Raw genomic sequence first — 18786 nt, 5'->3', positions numbered from 1 at the left:
ACCAAAGCATCATGCCAAAGACTCAAGGTTTTAAATAGAGTTAGAATTTTTCATGTTTTAGAAGTCCTAAGATGATTGTTTAGTTTTTGAGTCTAGGTTAGATGAACCTAGGATGGAGGTCTCACAAGAATTATTTTGTTAAAATCAATTTTTGAGACATTTCATTCATTCATAGTTATATGATATGTTCATACATTGCATATACATGATTTCATGCATAAAAGCTATATATTTTTAAATCATACATTGCACATACATTTATCATATAGAAGGTTCATATTTCATATCAATGAAATCATTTTTCAACTCATATAATCGATTAGATTATATTGATTATTCATTATCTGTTCTGTGATTTATGATAATCAATTATGTTAATTGATAATTGATTATTCAGAATTACAATAGTTAAAGAAATTTGGCTTATGGTTCATATAATCGATTACCTGTAATGATAATTGATTATTTCCATCAGACATGATATTTTTAGCTTCTCAATACTCAATTACCAATCTTGATAATCGATTAGATCATCAAAAAAATAGTTTTATATAAAAACCGTTTTTATTCTCTTTGGTTAAGAATTAGAGTTTCAAAATTTTAACATTTTCTAGAAACCTTTGAGAGAAATCTTTTTAAGTTTAGAATTGTTAATTCTTTGTGATTTCAAAAGAGAAAGGAGAATAACTTTCATATCATTAGAAAAGTATATTTTTGTAAAAAACCATGCTTTAATCATATTAGGATTTGAGGATTCTTGTGTGATATATGTTTTAGGTCTAAGTTTCCTTTCAAATTAGCACATGTGAGATGCATCATTACTCATATTTCCTTTTACAATTTTGTTGAGTGATTTAGTAATTCTTGAGTGTTGAGAATTAGGTTAAACCCTAAATGTAGTTAGGTAGAGGTTTTCACTATTGCAAGATTCTTGGATGTGGATTGAGATTGGTGAGAGACCAGAACCATAGGTGGTGAGGAATCCATAGAGAGTTGAGTGGTGAAACCAATAGAGCCACTAGAGTCCAAGAGGGAAGTTCTTGTAATCAAAATTGGAAGTGTGTTTGTACGAAATACATTTAATTTTATAATGAAGAAAAATCTCATGGGATCGGAAGGGGAGGCTTGGATGTAGTTTGCAAGTCGACCCGTAAACGAACCAGGATAAATCTTTTAGCGCACTTTTCTCTATCCCTTTACTTTTTTACTTTCAATTTTATGTTTAATTGTTTAGATTTCTTATCATTGCTTAAATTGTAGTATAATTTGCATATTCAGTATTGTTTATTTTTCTTGAGCAATTAGATCTAAACATATCATTTTTGTGAAACTTTTTCACCAAGAAAACATGATTTTCATGATTTTTGTTTTTCCTGATAATTGATTAAAATTGTGCTTAATCGATTACCTAGTAGGATATAATCAATTACCTTGTGTGAATAATCGATTATTCTGTCCAGTGTTGTAATTGTTGCGATAGACTGAAAAAGCGGTCTTATTGTATTGCTACACCTATTCATCCTCTTCTAGGTGTGTGTATACTCTGATTTTACCCCAACGGGATCGCCATTCTGTCGAGCTGCATGAGATGGAGGAGGCCCATGCGGCCAAGGTGAAGGGGTTGGAAGCCTAGATAATGGCGGCTAACCAAGAGTTGTCCGGTCTGACCCGCCGGTATGAGGAATCATGTCGAGTCGTCTTAACTTCCCAACGGGAATTGGTCGGTTCCCAAAATGAGATGGCCAGCGTGATGGCACATTTTGAGGAGGCCAAGGGTGAAATCTGTCAGCTCAATGATAAGTTGAAGTTGTCTGATGAGTAGGGGCAGGCTACTCAGGACTCTCGCAACCAAGCCCAAGATGAGGTTGCTCGGCTGACCGAAAAGGTGGTTGCCCTTAGGTTGAAGAGGGATAGGCTGGCAGTTGAACGAGATTTCATTTCTAGTTTGACGGTAGAGGCGTTGTACCTTGCATAGGACAATGCTTTTGCCCAGGTTGGTTTGGTGTACCCGAGCGAGGACTCGTCTTGGACATGCGTCAATGCACATGTTTAAGATGGGCAACTATTGTTGGAGGACGATGGCTCTATCATGATATTGCCGGTCCCGGGAAGGGGGGAGGCTTGAGTGCCTTGTAATAGTTGTAGGATTTTGTAATTTATTCTTTATTAATGAATGTATTTTTTTCGTACTTGGCTTGCCTTCTTTTACTTTCCGCATTGTGAGAAGTTAATTAGCGTTGGTATGGTATCCTTGACCTGAAATGACTTCAGTAACAAGCATGTTTCAATAATTTTGTCACATATGTGAACTTGGTCGACCTTTATACTTCGAATAACAATTAGAAACCAAAGATATGTTGGTCGGATTTAATCCTTCTAATAATAGCCTGGCTTAGTAAACTGAGTGCTTTCTTGGTCGGAGTCGGCCGTGTAGGAGTTGTCGCTTTAAAAAGGGCTAGTCCAACAGTTGAATAAGACGAACTTACTGAAAGTATTAATACCACAAGTAACTAAGTCTAGAATAAGGTAATCTTGGTCGGGGGTAACCTGGAGAAGTTTAATATAAACACCTCGAAGATGATAAGACAACTTCGACTTAACGAAGTAATAGTGTTGAACTTGATCGAAAATAGAAGTAATAGAAACAATTCTCTCTAAGTCTCAACAATATAATGTTAACCGGGAAGATTGAAGATAGATATAACTGAAATTGGAGGCAATTATGCTTTTCGTTGTAAATTTGAGTTCGACCAAGTTGAGTGGCCTAAATGTGAATCTGACCAAGGGGAACAAAGTCATTGCCTTGGGTGACTATTTATCCCCCGTTGAAGAGGGACATGGTCCGCATCATGAGGGTTTTAAGTTGGACCACTAGTCAGAGGGACAAGGTCTGCGCCCTAGGTGGGTTATTTGACTATCGCCGAAGGGGGATATGGTAAGGTATTAGGTCATGGTCTCTCAACTACATCTACTCAATTAAATTTTAGAACATGATGTCTGTCGAACTCCTTTGGTCATCGAAGATTTTGCCGACTTTCTTGTTATTCAAACTTGCGGTGATGACTAAGGGATCATCATGCTCCTAGATGACACCCTCATAATCATGATCGTCAAACGAGATGGGAAGAGCATATCTGTTGACTTGAGTGTTCTTGGCGGTTGTCTGCATGACCTCCCGTATATATCGTTTTTGGGCTGACCTGGACGTGTTGCCTACGGCAAATCCTCTAGAAATGGTGTTAATATCGACCAGGCTTCTTTTCATGCGGTTTTTTGAACGTATCTATATGGCTGGCCTTTGTTTGGAGGATGGCCCTGTTGGTGTCTTTCTCGAAGGGCTTGGTCGACGTGATGGGGGTGATCGTCATTGTTGTGTTATTCTTGCAATAAAGTGTTGCAGGTGGCCGACATGTATCAGGTCTTCGACTGTGTCCTACAATTGGGTGCTTTCGCCTATCATGTGACCAAACCTTGTTGTTTGGATTGGGTTTGGGGAGCTGAACGAGGTGGGTAGTAATAACTTCTTGTAAAATTTTAGGGTGGCTAGCATTCAGTGGGGTGTAGGTCGCATATTTGGGTTTGCGGGTTATTCTGGGGAGATCATCTCTTGGGTGGTCGGATGAAAGTAGACTTGGACCCGCCAGTTGAGGTACCCGAAATTGTTCTCCGACGACCAAGTTAGTAAGACTGGAAAGGTAATATCTCGGACCAATAAATGACATGTGGAAAGTATATAGTGAATAATAATGACAAATGATGAGTTCTAAGTGATAAGGAATTGAATGATACTTCATGTTGAAGGAGACTCCTATTTATAGTGGATGACGTGACTTTGGGGGTACTGTTGGCATGGCCGACCATGTCGGGGCTGCTTTTTCCATGTCAGACGGCTCTAGCAATGTCGTACTCTGTGCATAGTTGACTTGTAGTTTGTGGCAAGTCTGACAGTCGTATTATAGTGTGTCCTTATCGTCTTGGCTGAGGGTAGGTGAGATCGCAGGTGGCATGGCAGTGCGTTGTTGACAGCGTGTCAGACGGGAAGTGGTCCTAACCCCGACCTAGGACGTCTGGTATAAGAGGAATGATTTCAGCTAAGCTTATTGATTGGTTATGTTCGGTCTTTGCTCGGTCAGAGGGGATGTCATCCCAAGCAGTCAAGACATCCATATGATCGGGATGGAACATAAACTATTTTAAGAAACTGTTTAGTTAGATATTGTTTGTAAACATTATTTTTAAAAGGATCATTTTCCAAAATATATAATCAAACATAACTCAACCTCCATGCTTGTGTTTGTTTGGGAAAGTTCAAAGATATGTGAGTCAAGTTATTCATATACTTAAAAATGAATTGTCTACTTCCAACTCTTTTATCGCATCAAATTTTTGTTATAATTTCTTATTGCTTACATCTACTCACTACTATGGAATTTATTTTACCACATATTTAATAAGAACCTTAACCATATACTGCAACCTAGGGTAGTTGAAATTGATTGAATATTAGACTCAAGTCCACCTTAAAAATTACTTTACAGGTGAAAATTGATCAAAATTATTATAAATGAGTATGGAGTATATTAATATATGTGAACAGAATTTACTGAAGCTACTTTAAAGATGCCAAGGTTATTAAACTATGGCTAGTAATTGAGCAAACTTCAAATATGAACTCTTTCAATTTTGATCAACTCTTGGCGCATAAGTTATACAATCATTTAAGATTTGATTATGAGTTTTCCCTATTAAAAGAATTCAACAATAACAGTTTTATCAAAATATGCAGTGACACATTTTTCTTGCATGGTGAACAATTTTGTCAAAATATGATACTTGCTTTGATTAACAATAATAACCTGCGAGGACCGCAACAACTTGAGACCGTGAACTATGGACCAATTATATGAAACATAAATACTAAATATAATACCGGTACAGAAATTCTAAAAAATTGATGTACACTGTTTGATATAGAAGCGTGTAAGAATTGTTTGTGTAGTCATCTTGGAACTGAATACATTTCTTAATAATCACACGAGAGAATCATGGCTTAGATAATTAGTTAGTATTTTTTTAACAATAGCATTTATGTTCAAGTCTAATAAGACACCTATAAAAGATAAAGTTTTCCTTCTCAATTATTTGGCAAAACTTGCTTATAATTTTGAGCTTGTAATTTGGTAAGTAACTTATTAAACTAGATATTAGATATATAAGTTAAAATGAAAATTTTCAATTCTTTATTTTAATATTTAATTTATAATTGAATAAATGAAAATTTTCAATTCTTTATTTTAATATTTAATTTATAATTGAATAAATGAAAATTTTCAATTCTTTATTTTAATATTTAATTTATAATTGAGTATTTAATATTCTATTTATTTGTGAGGTTGGGTGAGAGATAAGATGAAGCAATAAACATAATAAGATTTTTTAGTTGAAGAATGTAATTTTTAAAATTTTGAAAAGTAAAATTGTTAAGTGAATTATTGAAAAATTCTGTTATTTTCTAAATGTTATTTCATAACTTTCAAATGCTATAAACTCACTGCAAGCTCCCTTTCATATTGATTTACTAAAAGGTTAAATATTTTGTTCACGGAGCCAAAAACTATATTTACTTGAAAAGCCATAAGACCACGTTGCAGATAAGTGAGTTAATGTTAGGGATGCAACAGGCGCGGTAGCATGAGTAAGGTCTCCCTTCTTAACCTCACAGTATTTGCAGATATTTACTATTTGTGGGTGTCCAATAAATTTTTAATTTTAATTGTTCTTATATATTTTGCAATTATTAATATGTAAAATAATTATTACACAAATAATATGATATTTATATGACAATTTTATGATCATGTGTGTAATTTATTATGAAATAATAATAAATATATTATATATAATATTAAAATAATAATAAATATATATACAAATTTAATTAAAAACTAAATATATAAATTTGTGCGTTCTCACAGGCAAGTATCATAAAAGTTACTCTCACCCATAAGCTATTGCAGATATTTAGGATATTTTCACAGTTATTCATAGATTGAATTTTTTTGCCATTCTAATTAATTAAATATATTAAGATAAACTTGTGTATTTAAATCATTGGTTAAGTTAGAACAACCTCCATTAATTAGAATAAGTGGCTTATGTAAGGAAGAATTGACAACCCCAATTCCTTATTGATATATTTATTTATTTTGGGTAATTGAGTTTGTTTTGTTCATTTGGACATATAAATACCAGTATTAGTCAAGAGAGAAATTCCATACTTTAAATATATTTATAATATTCTCAACGTCTACATTAGAACGCGTTGAATGTTAGAATTGGTAGTTGGGTAATAATGGAAATGTTAATGTTAGGGCTCTCTGTATTAATAAGATATGTATTCTTATACCTTATAGTTTATGTTATATGATATCTTTATTCATGAGTTATAATATTTTCTTATAAGCTAAGTGAAATAAATATATAATTGGGTTTGACACTACATCTTAATAAACTTTAACACATTAAGTCTATAAGTTTATCACTTATATGGTATTTAACTCATCTATATTTTACTCAATGAGACTTTTTTATTTACATTTGGAATAGCCCACCATTTATCCTCATAATTAGGCTCTGTCCTTAAATCTTTTGGGGAAAATTCAGCAATTGGTTTGTAAAAAATTGAACATAGAACTTTAATAATAATATTTAAAGAAACAATAATATCACTTTATATTTATATACATTTTAAATTTTAGGGCAACATTTGTCAAAAAATGACAATTAATGCTTAAAAGTTAAACAAGATATTACACAAACTACAATTTCTATAAACTAATCATTAAGTGGCAAAATGAAATATAACAAATACATTATCTCAAAATAAACATTTTAAAAAGAATATTTGTTACAGTAGAAAAGTGTCCCCTGTTATTTTGTACCCACATGAAGCTTATTTGTATGCTTCAATTAACATAAGTCATTTTTCTATAATTATGAGAAATTTTACACTAATTTAATAAAATGTTATAACATTACTCTAAAATCAAAAAGTAAATATGATATTGTTTTGAGAACATAAAAAAACAATCAATTTTTTCCAAGTAATTAGGAGGACTTTTTCGAAGTATTCTAATCATAATATTAAGGTTAACTAGTTTCTTTCTCATAAAAAGTTCCATTTTTTGTATGTAAAAAAGAAAAGCTTTCCATTTTTAATCTTTAATATGGGTTGGGAAGTTAAAACAACAAAACTCGATTATGATAAATAACACTGTGATGTTTTTTATAATAACCAAATTCTACGACGGCTCAAATAAAGATTGTGAAAACTAATAAGAAAAAAGATTGTCAGACCCTATCTTGTTTTCCAACCAAAATGTCGGTTGTGAAGTTTGTTACAAATAATACACTATTATATTATAAGAGAAAATCACAATATTGATTTCAATTAGAAAAATAGAAGCTTCCAGAAAAACATGAAATGATTAATACACAAATTTTGTAATGAACCCTATTTTAGATCTGAACACAAATTATTTGATAATAATTTATAACCATTGAAAGGGTCGTATGCTAAATGGTTAAAGATTTGAAAGTTGACATTCTAGAAATACATCAAAGGCAAAACTAATTTGACCGATCAGAGCAAAGAAGGGGTAGAAAAATTGGACTCTCACGAAAAGATGTATCAATTTATCTACTACCAGAAAAGTAAAGTAAAATATGAATTAACTACCTAGTAAATATATGTTTTGGTCCCATAAAATTTTTATATGTATTAATTTATTTCTTGAAATTTTGAAAACCTAAAATAATTCATAAACATATCAAATGTTGGTCAAATATGTTAGTTTTAGTCTTTTTTATGATCCCTAACCAATATTATTTTAACTCAATTTTAAAAGTACTAGTCTAGATTTTTACTTTTTCAGTTATCAAATTGGACACATGAAATTTTTAAGGAATAAAAGTGACTATTCAACTTAATTGCTTTTTAAATTCATCTCAAGTCAACATCACCTATTAACAAACCCTTTACCAATTTTCTCAACCTTTATAAATAATACATCTACTAGGGTAACATATTAATCTAGAGACACAAAACATATTGTAGGAACAAACTAAACAACAATGGCTTTTAGCAATATTGTGAAATTGGCCACTTTGTACTTGGCTGTGTGTGCTTTATTGCATAACACTAAAGCAGAGGAAGTGTATGATGTTGGAGATGATTTTGGTTGGGCAATTCCACTAGGTGACCCTATATTTTATGATGCTTGGGCTTCATTGCATTACTTTGAAGTTGGTGACATTCTCTGTAAGTATCATTTCATACACCTTCTTTGTCCAATAATAACTAACTTTTTGTGCCTTAAATATGGTTATTTTCTTACTAACTCATCCTAAGTTTTTTTAACTTTGTTTATTTGGTTCAGCTTTCAATTTCACAAATGGTGAACAAGATGTAGCAAGAGTCACAAAGGAAGCATACTTGAACTGCAACACAACCAACCCAATATCTCTTAAGAAAACTAGCCCTGCAAATTTCACCTTGGATGTTGCTGGTGATTACTATTTCACAAGCACTTTGGACAAACACTGCCTTAAGGGTCAAAAACTAGCCATTAATGTTCCTGGTCCAAGAGAACCATTCAATTACACTGTTGGTGGCAATTTGGGTTGGGTAGTGTCCCCAATTGGTGAAAGTGCATATGAAGCATGGGCTTACAACAAACTATTTCTTGTAGGAGATAGTCTTGGTATAAACTTCAAAATATTTTCTACAATTACTTATATAATAAAAATGATAGCATCAACAACTTTTGGCTTTATAAAGTATTGTGTCACCACTATGCCTTATAAAGCCGAATATTGTAACAAAGTTGTTGTACACAGTCTTTTAAATTGCAGTTAGTGACATTAATTTCCAGCCCCAATATTATGGTTTCAGGAGTCTCCACAGTTGCGTCATGACCGTAATTGCAGCCATATCAGTCACAATTGCAGTCGTGTTAGTCACAATTGCAGTCGTGTTAGTCACAATTGCCCGTAATTTTTCATAATTACAGTTAACGTAACATAATTGTGACTGCAATTTAAAACACTGGTTGTACATATAACACTGGATTATATAACCACATATACTTGGCCTCCTTCTAATCTGATCATTGAATAATTTTTTATTGTACAGTTTTCTACTACAAAAATGGAACCCAAGATGTTGCTATTGTCACAAAGGAAGCTTATGAGAAGTGTGAAACAAATAACACTCTGGCTGTATACACAACTAGTCCAACAAGAATCATTCTCAACACAATTGGTGAACATTTCTTCACAAGTACTTACAAGGACCATTGTGCCTTGGGACAAAAGTTAGCTATTAATGTCACTGCTAATAGCTCTGGTGCCACTGCACTCTCACCATCAGAAGCCTTATCTCCCACTAACCTTGGACCTTCAGGTTCTTCTGCTCTTGTACCAACCAGTTCTGCCACTTCTATGGTTTTCTGTGGATATATGGTCACAGTCTTATCTATTGGCTTAGCTTTCTTCATTTGATTAGTATTCATTAGTAGTGAATATGGGATTCATGTATTTGTGATTATATATAGTGTATATTTATGAGATTTATGTTTCTTTGTTTATATCATATTTATAGATGAGACTGTATCCATTTGTTGGACAAGGCATTTAGCAGTTGGATGCCTTTATTTGTTTTCAGCTGAATAATACTGCATATATTTTATTAGTGTATCCTAACTTTTTTCGTTATGTTATATCTTTTAACTTTGATATTTGTTGATTTTGTTGGGAAGTAAGTTGATACTATCAGTTTTTTGTTGGAGGGGAAGATATATAATGATTTGTTGTCCTAAAAAAATATGTCAATTCATTTGTTATTTGTTGTGATTGATTGAAATTGTATTTAAGTTTAAAGTTTAATAATTAAATATTTTCTAATCAATTATAACTAATGGTATATAAAGTGTCATATTTTGTAGGATAATAAATATATTCTAATGGTTCTATGATCAAAGTGTTGGGGGATCAATTGTTCTTCTTAAATAAAGTAAAAAAAGTTAAATTTCAACCCTTCACCAAACAACTTAAACTTTTAAGTCTTATTATCTCATTAAATAAATAAGAATATGTTGTCTCATATTATGTTTCAAATTATAATCTAGATAATAAAAATAAGTCATATTAATTAAAAATTATATATTTATTATTTTTCAATTTTTACTTGAATAATATTAATTTGGAATACAGTTTGAGACTATCTTCTTTAAATATCTAGACTATTTCTCTCAACCAATTAGATCATGGTCGTGTAGGTTGTAATTTGACAAATTCTACCTCTAACGTAAGAATTGTTAGAACCTAGAAAAGTCAAGATAGCGTTGTTAATCATCCGTTAAGAAGTTAGAAATCAGTGCCTTCTTCTGATTGTTCTCTAGCGTGTGCGTCCAGTCAACAGCAAAACTTTTGAAGATCAAATTTTGAACATACATCTTTATTTTTAACTACCCAAAAATTTATTTAAAAAAGACAATTTGTACCCTAACGAATCAATAGATTACCAAAGATCCCAAGAGCTTTCCCGGAATGAACTTACATCTTTCATATTTACATCCTTCCCCATTCTAAATATTGCAAGTAGTGTTGTGAGAACCATATCGAACTTGAAAATAGACTTTGGTATAAAGTCTTAATCGGAAGAGGGGTTGAACTGCTTTGAACTGAATAAATTCTGGTCTGACCGTGTTAAACCTGATTAAATTGGAATAACTCGGGAAGTGAATGAACCGAAAGGTTAACTTAAAATTTTAAAAAATGAAACATCACTCTAATGTTTTGTTTTACTCGGATTTGAAAATGATGGAGGGAGGTTACTTCAATATGATTATACATAATTATTAACAACATAATTTTTTGCATTTGAACATAATTATATATTTATATATAAAAATTATTAATTATATATAAAATCATCTAGCCTAACTGGACGGTTTAACCGGTTAAACCTAATATTGAACTATTTCTAGTTTGATGTCTGACTCGAGTTTCATAACATTAGTTACAAGTAATTTACATTGAATAAAAGTAATGTAACAATTGAGGGTGTTAACTACAATATAATGATATTGTTTTGAGTAAAATATTTATAATAATAATATCTTTTGTAATATTAATGAGAAGAGATTTACTTATTTTAGGAGTAAATTAAAAAATTTAGTATGCATATTAGTTATGAAAATTTAATAATTCATGTGATTGTAATTAATTAATAGAGTTGAACAATTAGATTTTCATAGAATAAATGATTGAAATTTAATTAGTTTTTTTAATTTACTAGAGTATGGGAATCTTTGTTAATATTATTTACGCTCTAATGTGATGTAGTTTGAGTAGTTATAGACTTATTCAAGCTTTTCGTGGTGAAAGCTTGATGTGTTTTAGCTTTTTTCTCTTATCTTTTTTCATAAATACTAGTCCTTAATATACTTTTGCCATATCTTTTTTCATAAATACTAGTCCTTAATATACTTTTGTCATATCTTTTTTCCTCATGACTAGTGTTTAAACACTAAAAATTTGGTTTTAATCCCCATTATTAAAATATATTTGTTAACATATTCCTTTAGGGTTTATTATGAGTTAAATTTTGAAGGGGAAAAAAATATGGCAGGCTTCAAATCCATCTCAACAATTGTTCTACTTTGGTCATTCAGATGCCCCATTTGCCCGGGTGGTCTTCTCTACTCAACCCACCAAGAATCGGACATGGCTAGTTGAAGGACTTAATAGGTTTGTCACCATTGACCGGATATGCTAGGTCGGGATGGGGACCACTCCCACCTGACACGCCGCCAACAATGCACTGTCACGCCCTATGCAAATCTCACATACATCTGTCAACACGACAAGGACAGGCCTGAAATGTGGCACCAGACCTACCATCAGCAATAAGTCAACTATGGCAGAGTATGAACCTGCTAAATCCGCCTGACACGGAAAAAACATCACCCGACAAACTCAAACAGTCGGTAATGCCAACAGTACTTTCTAGAGCCACATCATTCATCTCAACCACTATAAATAGGGGTTCCCCCAACAGGACGTATCTTAAATCTCTTATCACGCTTCTATTATGTTCATTCACCACTTGTCATTATTACTCATTATCATATATTGCTCCCGAGCATTACATCTCTAGTCTCATATTGACTTGATCATCGGAGAACCTTTTCAGCTACTTCCATCAATGGATCCAAGTCAACCTCAACTCAGATACCATGAGAAGAGTTCTTGCCCGAACCTCTAGTCCGACCAATTCGATCAACCACAAAAGAACAACAATGTGTTTCATAACTCTCAATTATTCTCTTTCTTTCTAAAATTTCACTCACAAACAGGTCTCCACCTAACAAAATGCTACATTAATCTTGCCACATGTATGTAGATGAATAAGGTAGATCCACCAACACCAAGTTCCGAAATACTTGGTTATCCACTACTATCTCACCATTGGACTATATAGATCACTCTTTCACCACAATGTATTGTAGGACTTCATAGCCATGTGTTTCTCCTATATGAGAAATTTTCTCTCCAAAAAACTCAAGACACTTATTAAGACATGTTAAGAATGTTTGAAATATGTTATTATATAAAGTCTCACAATACATAGTTTTAGAATGGATGATGAAAATCAATGTTATATAATGGACTCAAGTCATTCGTTATAATATACTTCAAATATAAACATAAATTATAAGCATCAATTAAAAATATTATATGGGCCTTAAGCCCATGGGTATGTTAGAGCTTGAAATCTTTATTTTCCAATAATATTTTGATAGTCACTCAACATTCTGGAGGACATAGTCACAATTGACTGAACTTCATTAATAATTTCTCTCAATTATTCTCTTATATTTATATATTGCATTTTATTTTATTGTTTGCGGCCAACGTTATACAATAGTCACTAATTTATATGTAAATACATCATATTTAATGCATATTTATACAAATCTTTAATTCAGATTTTAGTTTACATTTGTCATAATTTGACGCATTTTGGGTTAAATATGGGTTAAAAAGATAGTCAAAATTTGTGAAAACATCATATTTTAGATAAACATGATTTGATAAATATTGTGCCATAATTGAGGATCAACACCAACAAGAAGAATCCATATTTTATCTAATCTGATTTAATTAATATTGTGAAGATTTAAACATGGTTTTAATATCATCGCACATATCAGAAGCCTCATATTTTGAAGCAACTCATGAAAATAAAATTGCAAAGATTGGTTTTTTATAAATATGATGATTTGGATTTCAAATTAGAAGGTTGGTTTCATATTTCTTATCACATTTAAATAGAGGGCATCACAAAGAAGGAAGAGACAATTCACAACAACATAATATGGGTGAGCAAAACACAAGTTACACCACGAATAGATAATAAGATTTATGTATTCTCTCCTTTATTCTTCAATAAAAATATTTTTCTATTTCTCTATTATCATGAGTGAGTAGTTCCATAGTTCACTATTCCTTCTTGTGCTTGTTGCGGTTTGGATATTAGAGAGCAAACTTTTATGAGTGTACTAGCCATATAATTACACGTTTTAGGTAGATTGGAAAATGATCGAGAGGTAAACCTGAATACCCGAAGAGAGATCAGTGACACCAATGGAAAACCACAAAGAGATTGGCACGAGGCCAAGCAAGAGATTCGCTTGATTCATGTACCATGAGAGTAGGTTCAGGCTTCAAGTGGGTGTAGGTTTTATTTCTCGAGAGAGAATAATACCAATTATTGGATTGTCTACCTTCATGACTTAAATTTCATGGAAGGATGTTGTAAATGTTAATTCATTAACATCGTTTGGTAACCTCAATCCCGGAAACTCTTATTGGATATATTTTAATTCGATTTAATTCTAGATACTGTTTACTATTTTAATCTTTAAAAACTATATTATTTTATGAAAATTGATGATAATAATTAATTAATGGAATCAATTGGATAATCAATCCATATGAGATCGAATATTTTATTACTTAGTGACAAAATCGTACACTTGCGATATTGCATACATCAAGTTTTTTGCGCCATTATCAGGGATTTTGTCATAATTTATTGATTTTTAATTGATTAATCTTGTATACTTTGATTGAGTTATGCTCTAATTTCTCCAGATCATCTACATGTTGTTGCTACTATATGCAAAGTTTGAGTGATTTTGGGACATCAATAGTTCTTGACACATAATTGGAGAGGAATTTTCATAGAAGGAGACAACACCAAAGATAATGAACGAGGGAAAGATGTGAGCTAACATGAGCAATAGCCGAAAAAGATGACAAGTCACTCAAAGAGTACTCAACATTGAATGATAGAGGACTACGATCAAGAGTCTCTAGGTCACCAATTGAAGTGGGTCATTTCACCATACCGCCATCATTACTCTATATCATAAGGCATAATCAATTCAATGGTTCTCCCTTAGAAGATCCTACCAATCACGTAGATCACTTCTTGGAGTTCTGTGAGACAATTCAAATTGAAGGAGGCTCAAATGATGCAATTCACATTTACTTATTCCCATTTTCATTAAGGGATAAAGCTCATTGTTGGTTCAAGTCGCTTCCATCTAATAAGATGATCACCACACGGGAAGATATAAAGCTCACATTCTTGAACAAGTACTTCCTACCCTCAACTACTACCCATGTCTGAAACCAAGTCATAAACTTCAACCAAAACGAAGGGGATTCAATCTCACAGACGTGTGATAGATTCAAGTATCTACTAGAAGCTTGCCCATTCCACGGGTTGGAGAAATAGCAGATCATACACACCTTTTACAACAGTCTCGATTATTATTCAAAGCATACTTCGGGCTCTACGATAAAGGGAGCATTGATGAACAAAAAGATAGCATAAGCTTTCATGATTACCGAGAATGTGGCTTCAAACCATAGCCAATAGGCCAACAAAAGAGGGACCAATCCAAGAAGAACTCAAGGAGTCAAATTTGAAGTCAATCAGATGGATGATCATCTCAAAGTTGGATATTGTTTGCCAGGGATTGGAGAAATTAGTATGAAATAAATCAAATGTAGTGAGCATTAGCAATGTGCGGTGTGATGCATGTGGTATATGGGGATACATTTAGACTAATTGCTGATCAAAGATTGAGTCCACACTAGGAAATTTGGGATAAGAAGTTGTTGCATGTCATACCTTTTATAACTATGATTATAGTGGGAAAAAAATGGGTAGTTCAACCCACCTTACAAAAGAAACAACTCATACCTCTCTTACAATAGCAATAACACTCTCGATCATCAATACTAAGAGGGACAAGTTAATATGGAACATCTACCATATAAAACCCCAACCTTGACATGTGACCCACCAGATCCATGAATTTACTAAGCGTGCCACCTATTAAGATTAAATACCCTCTACAATATTTTATTCCCCCAAAAGGGAGCTTCTGTGACTCGAACCCATGACCTCAGGAACTTATAGTCATAAATTCGTATACGCTAACCGCCACGTATGCGCTCAACAAGAAAAGGGGTGGCTTAGCACAAGAAGTTCGTTGATAGGTTGAGCTGGGCTAATCGAAGAGATGCGCTCAGCACACAGGCGGTATGCTGAGCGTGAAAGCCAGATTTCAGACACTATTTAAATGGTTTAACTTGGGTTTGTAAAATATATATTCGAATAGGAACACTTTATACTCAATATATTTTAGTTCTTAGGGTAGTTTAGCTTAGATTGAGGTGTAGAAGCAATGAGGAAATGTTAGATGATCAAATCTATGCTTATTGAGGATGTAATTTATTCTCCTATGAGCTTAATTTTATCTTTGTATTTTTGTGTTTAGTTACCATGATAATGTGTAGCTAAACCTCTTCCTTGTTGGAATTGAATGTAATATGACCTTGATGTATACATTTTAATTTGAATTTATACTATTTTACTATATTTTGATTCTTATGAGAAGTTTATGTGCTTATTGATTACTTTAAGATTAATCACCTTTTTGTATGTATTGTAAACGAAAATATTGGAGAAATCCTTGTTGTAATTCTGACTTTATACAACTCATCAATTTGGTATATTTGGTAGACAAAGATTTATATCAATTTGTCACTTCAATAACTTACTAAGTCTCAAACTTGTTAACATGTACTACTAGATATAGAGGTGTATGCTTAACAATTCATATATCTTCATATTATTAACTTAGTTGCTAGAGAGAGAGCTGTTTTGATGGGCTACTAATATGACCAAAACATTGGTGATTAATACATTTGAGGTCTTGCATTTAACTCAATATATTTGATTTGTGTGAGTATTGATAGTGAGTAGGAAATTCATTCCCATCACCTTTATTCCCAGTAGTTTGGTCAAATAGTTAGTAATTAGTTAATCAAACAAATCAACCAAAACTCTTTTTAAAACCAACTTAGAATAATAATTTTTAGTTGAAAGGCTAGTATAAAATAAGTCCTTGTAGTCTCGACAATGTTTTATACTTGTTTGTGACAACCAGATTTAGTAATTTAATTAACCAATTCGCCGGTTAGCAATAGGATCTTGATAATATTATCAAGGATACTCAAAATGACTTATGTTGAAGGGGGAACAAACTCTTTCATGGTGAAGCTGGAAAATCGAGTTAGAGATTGAACATAGTGGACCTGAATATTTGCTAAGGTGAATTTTATTATCAAGATTTCTCAAGTTAGATATTCATATATTTCAAAATGGAAATTACTGGAGATGCTTGAAAGATATTATTTTACAAAGTCTAACATTACCTAGTATTGTAATAGATGAGAGAAATCATTGTTATATATTGGATTCAAGTCTCTTGTTATAATGTGCACCAATTATAAGAAAAGAGATCATTACTGTTATAACTCAGAAAGCAAAGAATAGTAGAAAGGTAGAAAACTTGCATACTTTGTATTCATCTGCTGAGGGTTATATATAGCCTTATTTCCAAAACAAAAAAAACATAACCGACCATATTATCAATGCCAATAAAGTGGCCATTGATCGGTTTTATTCTCCATAAACATAAAAACAAAAAAACTATCTAACAATACCTCCCTTAAACTAATGCATATGCGTTTTTGTCTCGCTTGAGCGAGCAGGATGACCGTGTCCCTCACTTAAGTGAAAATTCATAGAGATTTGGCTCCCAGAACTGCAAACTGTCGCTTGAGCGACCTACTCTCGTTCAAGCGAGAGTCACAACATTTTTTTATTTCTAAAACTGTAATTGTCACTTGGGAGAGACCCTCTCGCTCAGGCGAGAGACAAGCAGAGACTTTGGATTCTACACATGTGGATTGTCGCTTGAGCGACAACCTCTCGCTGAAGCAAGAGTCACACAATGACTTTGGCTTATACACCTATGAACTGTCGCTTGAGCGACAACCTCTCGCTCGGGTGATAGTAGAACTTGACACTTCCTCTTTCTCTTTAGCAACTTCAACCATTCCAAGCATGCCACAAAGTTTCTCAAACTGCTCCAACTTTATTGATTTTGTCATGATATCTGCAATTTGATCCTGAGAGTTATAGTAGCTCAACTCAACAACTCCATCATTCACCAAGTCTCTTAAGAAATGGAACCTTACATCGATATGCTTGCTTTTCCAATGAAACACAATTTTTTTGGATAATTGTATAGTGGAGCTGTTATCACACATAATTGCGGTTCTTGTCTTTTCTTCACCTCCAAGTTTCTTCAACACCCTTCTGAGCCAGACGCACTGACATGTACACAATGATGCTGCTATATACTCTGATTCCATAGTGGAAAGAGCAACCACTGGTTGTTTCTTTAAGGACCAAGAAACAACAGACTCCATCATAAACACAAATCCAGAAGTACTTTTTCGGATTGTCTAAGTCACCGACATAGTCACTATCTGTAAAGGCTGTAATCTCAAGTTGTTTTCTCATTTCTTATAAAGAATCCCAAGATCGGTTGTACCTTTCAGGTACCTTAAAATTATTTTTACCGCAAGCCAACGTGACATAGTTGGAGTGGACATGAACCTACTTATTAGACTAACACCATACATCAAGTCAGGTCTAGTGACAGTTAAGCTCATAAGACTTCCAACTACTTGCTTAAATATAGTTTCATAAATTCTTGTTCCACCTATATCTTTGGACAACCTCGTACCTGAGACTATCAGATTCTTTACTACATTGCCACCTCCCATGTCAAATCTTTCTAATACTTCTCGTCCATACCTTCTTTGGCAGATGAAAATCCCATATGATCCCTGCTTAACTTCTATTTCAAGAAAATGTCTCAACCTTCCCAAGTTAGACATATGAAATTCCAGCATCATTGAATGTTTAAATTCATCACCCATGGCTCTATCATTCTTAGTAAAGATCAAATAATTAACATGAATACTTACTATTATACTACGCCAGATATCGTAATAAACAACGGTCATTCAACAACGCAATTTTGAATGACACTGTTGAAAATGAGGTGGAAGAACATCAACATCGCATAATAAAGCAGGCACTATCAATTTGTATAACTTCAACAACGCATTCTTGACAAAGCACTATTGAACATCAGTAATGTTAGCGTTGGCTTGAATGATTTATGTTTAACAACGTATTTGATAGAAAACGATGTTGATGTTAATATATGAAACAACACTTACTTAAGGAAGCGCTGTTGAAGATGACATAGTAACCGTGCTTGC

General features: G+C 32.8%; 1 protein-coding gene across 1 annotated transcript; it reads left to right on the top strand.

Moving 5' to 3' along the window:
* Positions 8083-9757, top strand: LOC109326201 (early nodulin-like protein 1). Its single transcript, XM_019558894.1, has 3 exons — positions 8083-8320; positions 8439-8762; positions 9194-9757. Exons 1-3 carry the CDS (start codon positions 8134-8136, stop codon positions 9559-9561), a joined length of 879 nt encoding a protein of 292 aa, XP_019414439.1. The 5' UTR covers positions 8083-8133; the 3' UTR covers positions 9562-9757.

This window comes from Lupinus angustifolius, chromosome LG14 (assembly GCF_001865875.1).
Source record: "Lupinus angustifolius cultivar Tanjil chromosome LG14, LupAngTanjil_v1.0, whole genome shotgun sequence".
Taxonomy (NCBI): Eukaryota; Viridiplantae; Streptophyta; class Magnoliopsida; order Fabales; family Fabaceae; genus Lupinus; species Lupinus angustifolius.
This window is presented reverse-complemented; position numbering and strand designations above follow the sequence as displayed.

Bases quoted from the DNA above. Each gene is read 5' to 3' on its own strand.
- LOC109326201 (XM_019558894.1), top strand. From the start codon at position 8,134: ATGGCTTTTAGCAATATTGTGAAATTGGCCACTTTGTACTTGGCTGTG. The intron at 8,321-8,438 runs GTAAGTATCATT...TATTTGGTTCAG, and splicing joins TGAAGTTGGTGACATTCTCT to CTTTCAATTTCACAAATGGT. The intron at 8,763-9,193 runs GTATAAACTTCA...TTTATTGTACAG, and splicing joins TCTTGTAGGAGATAGTCTTG to TTTTCTACTACAAAAATGGA.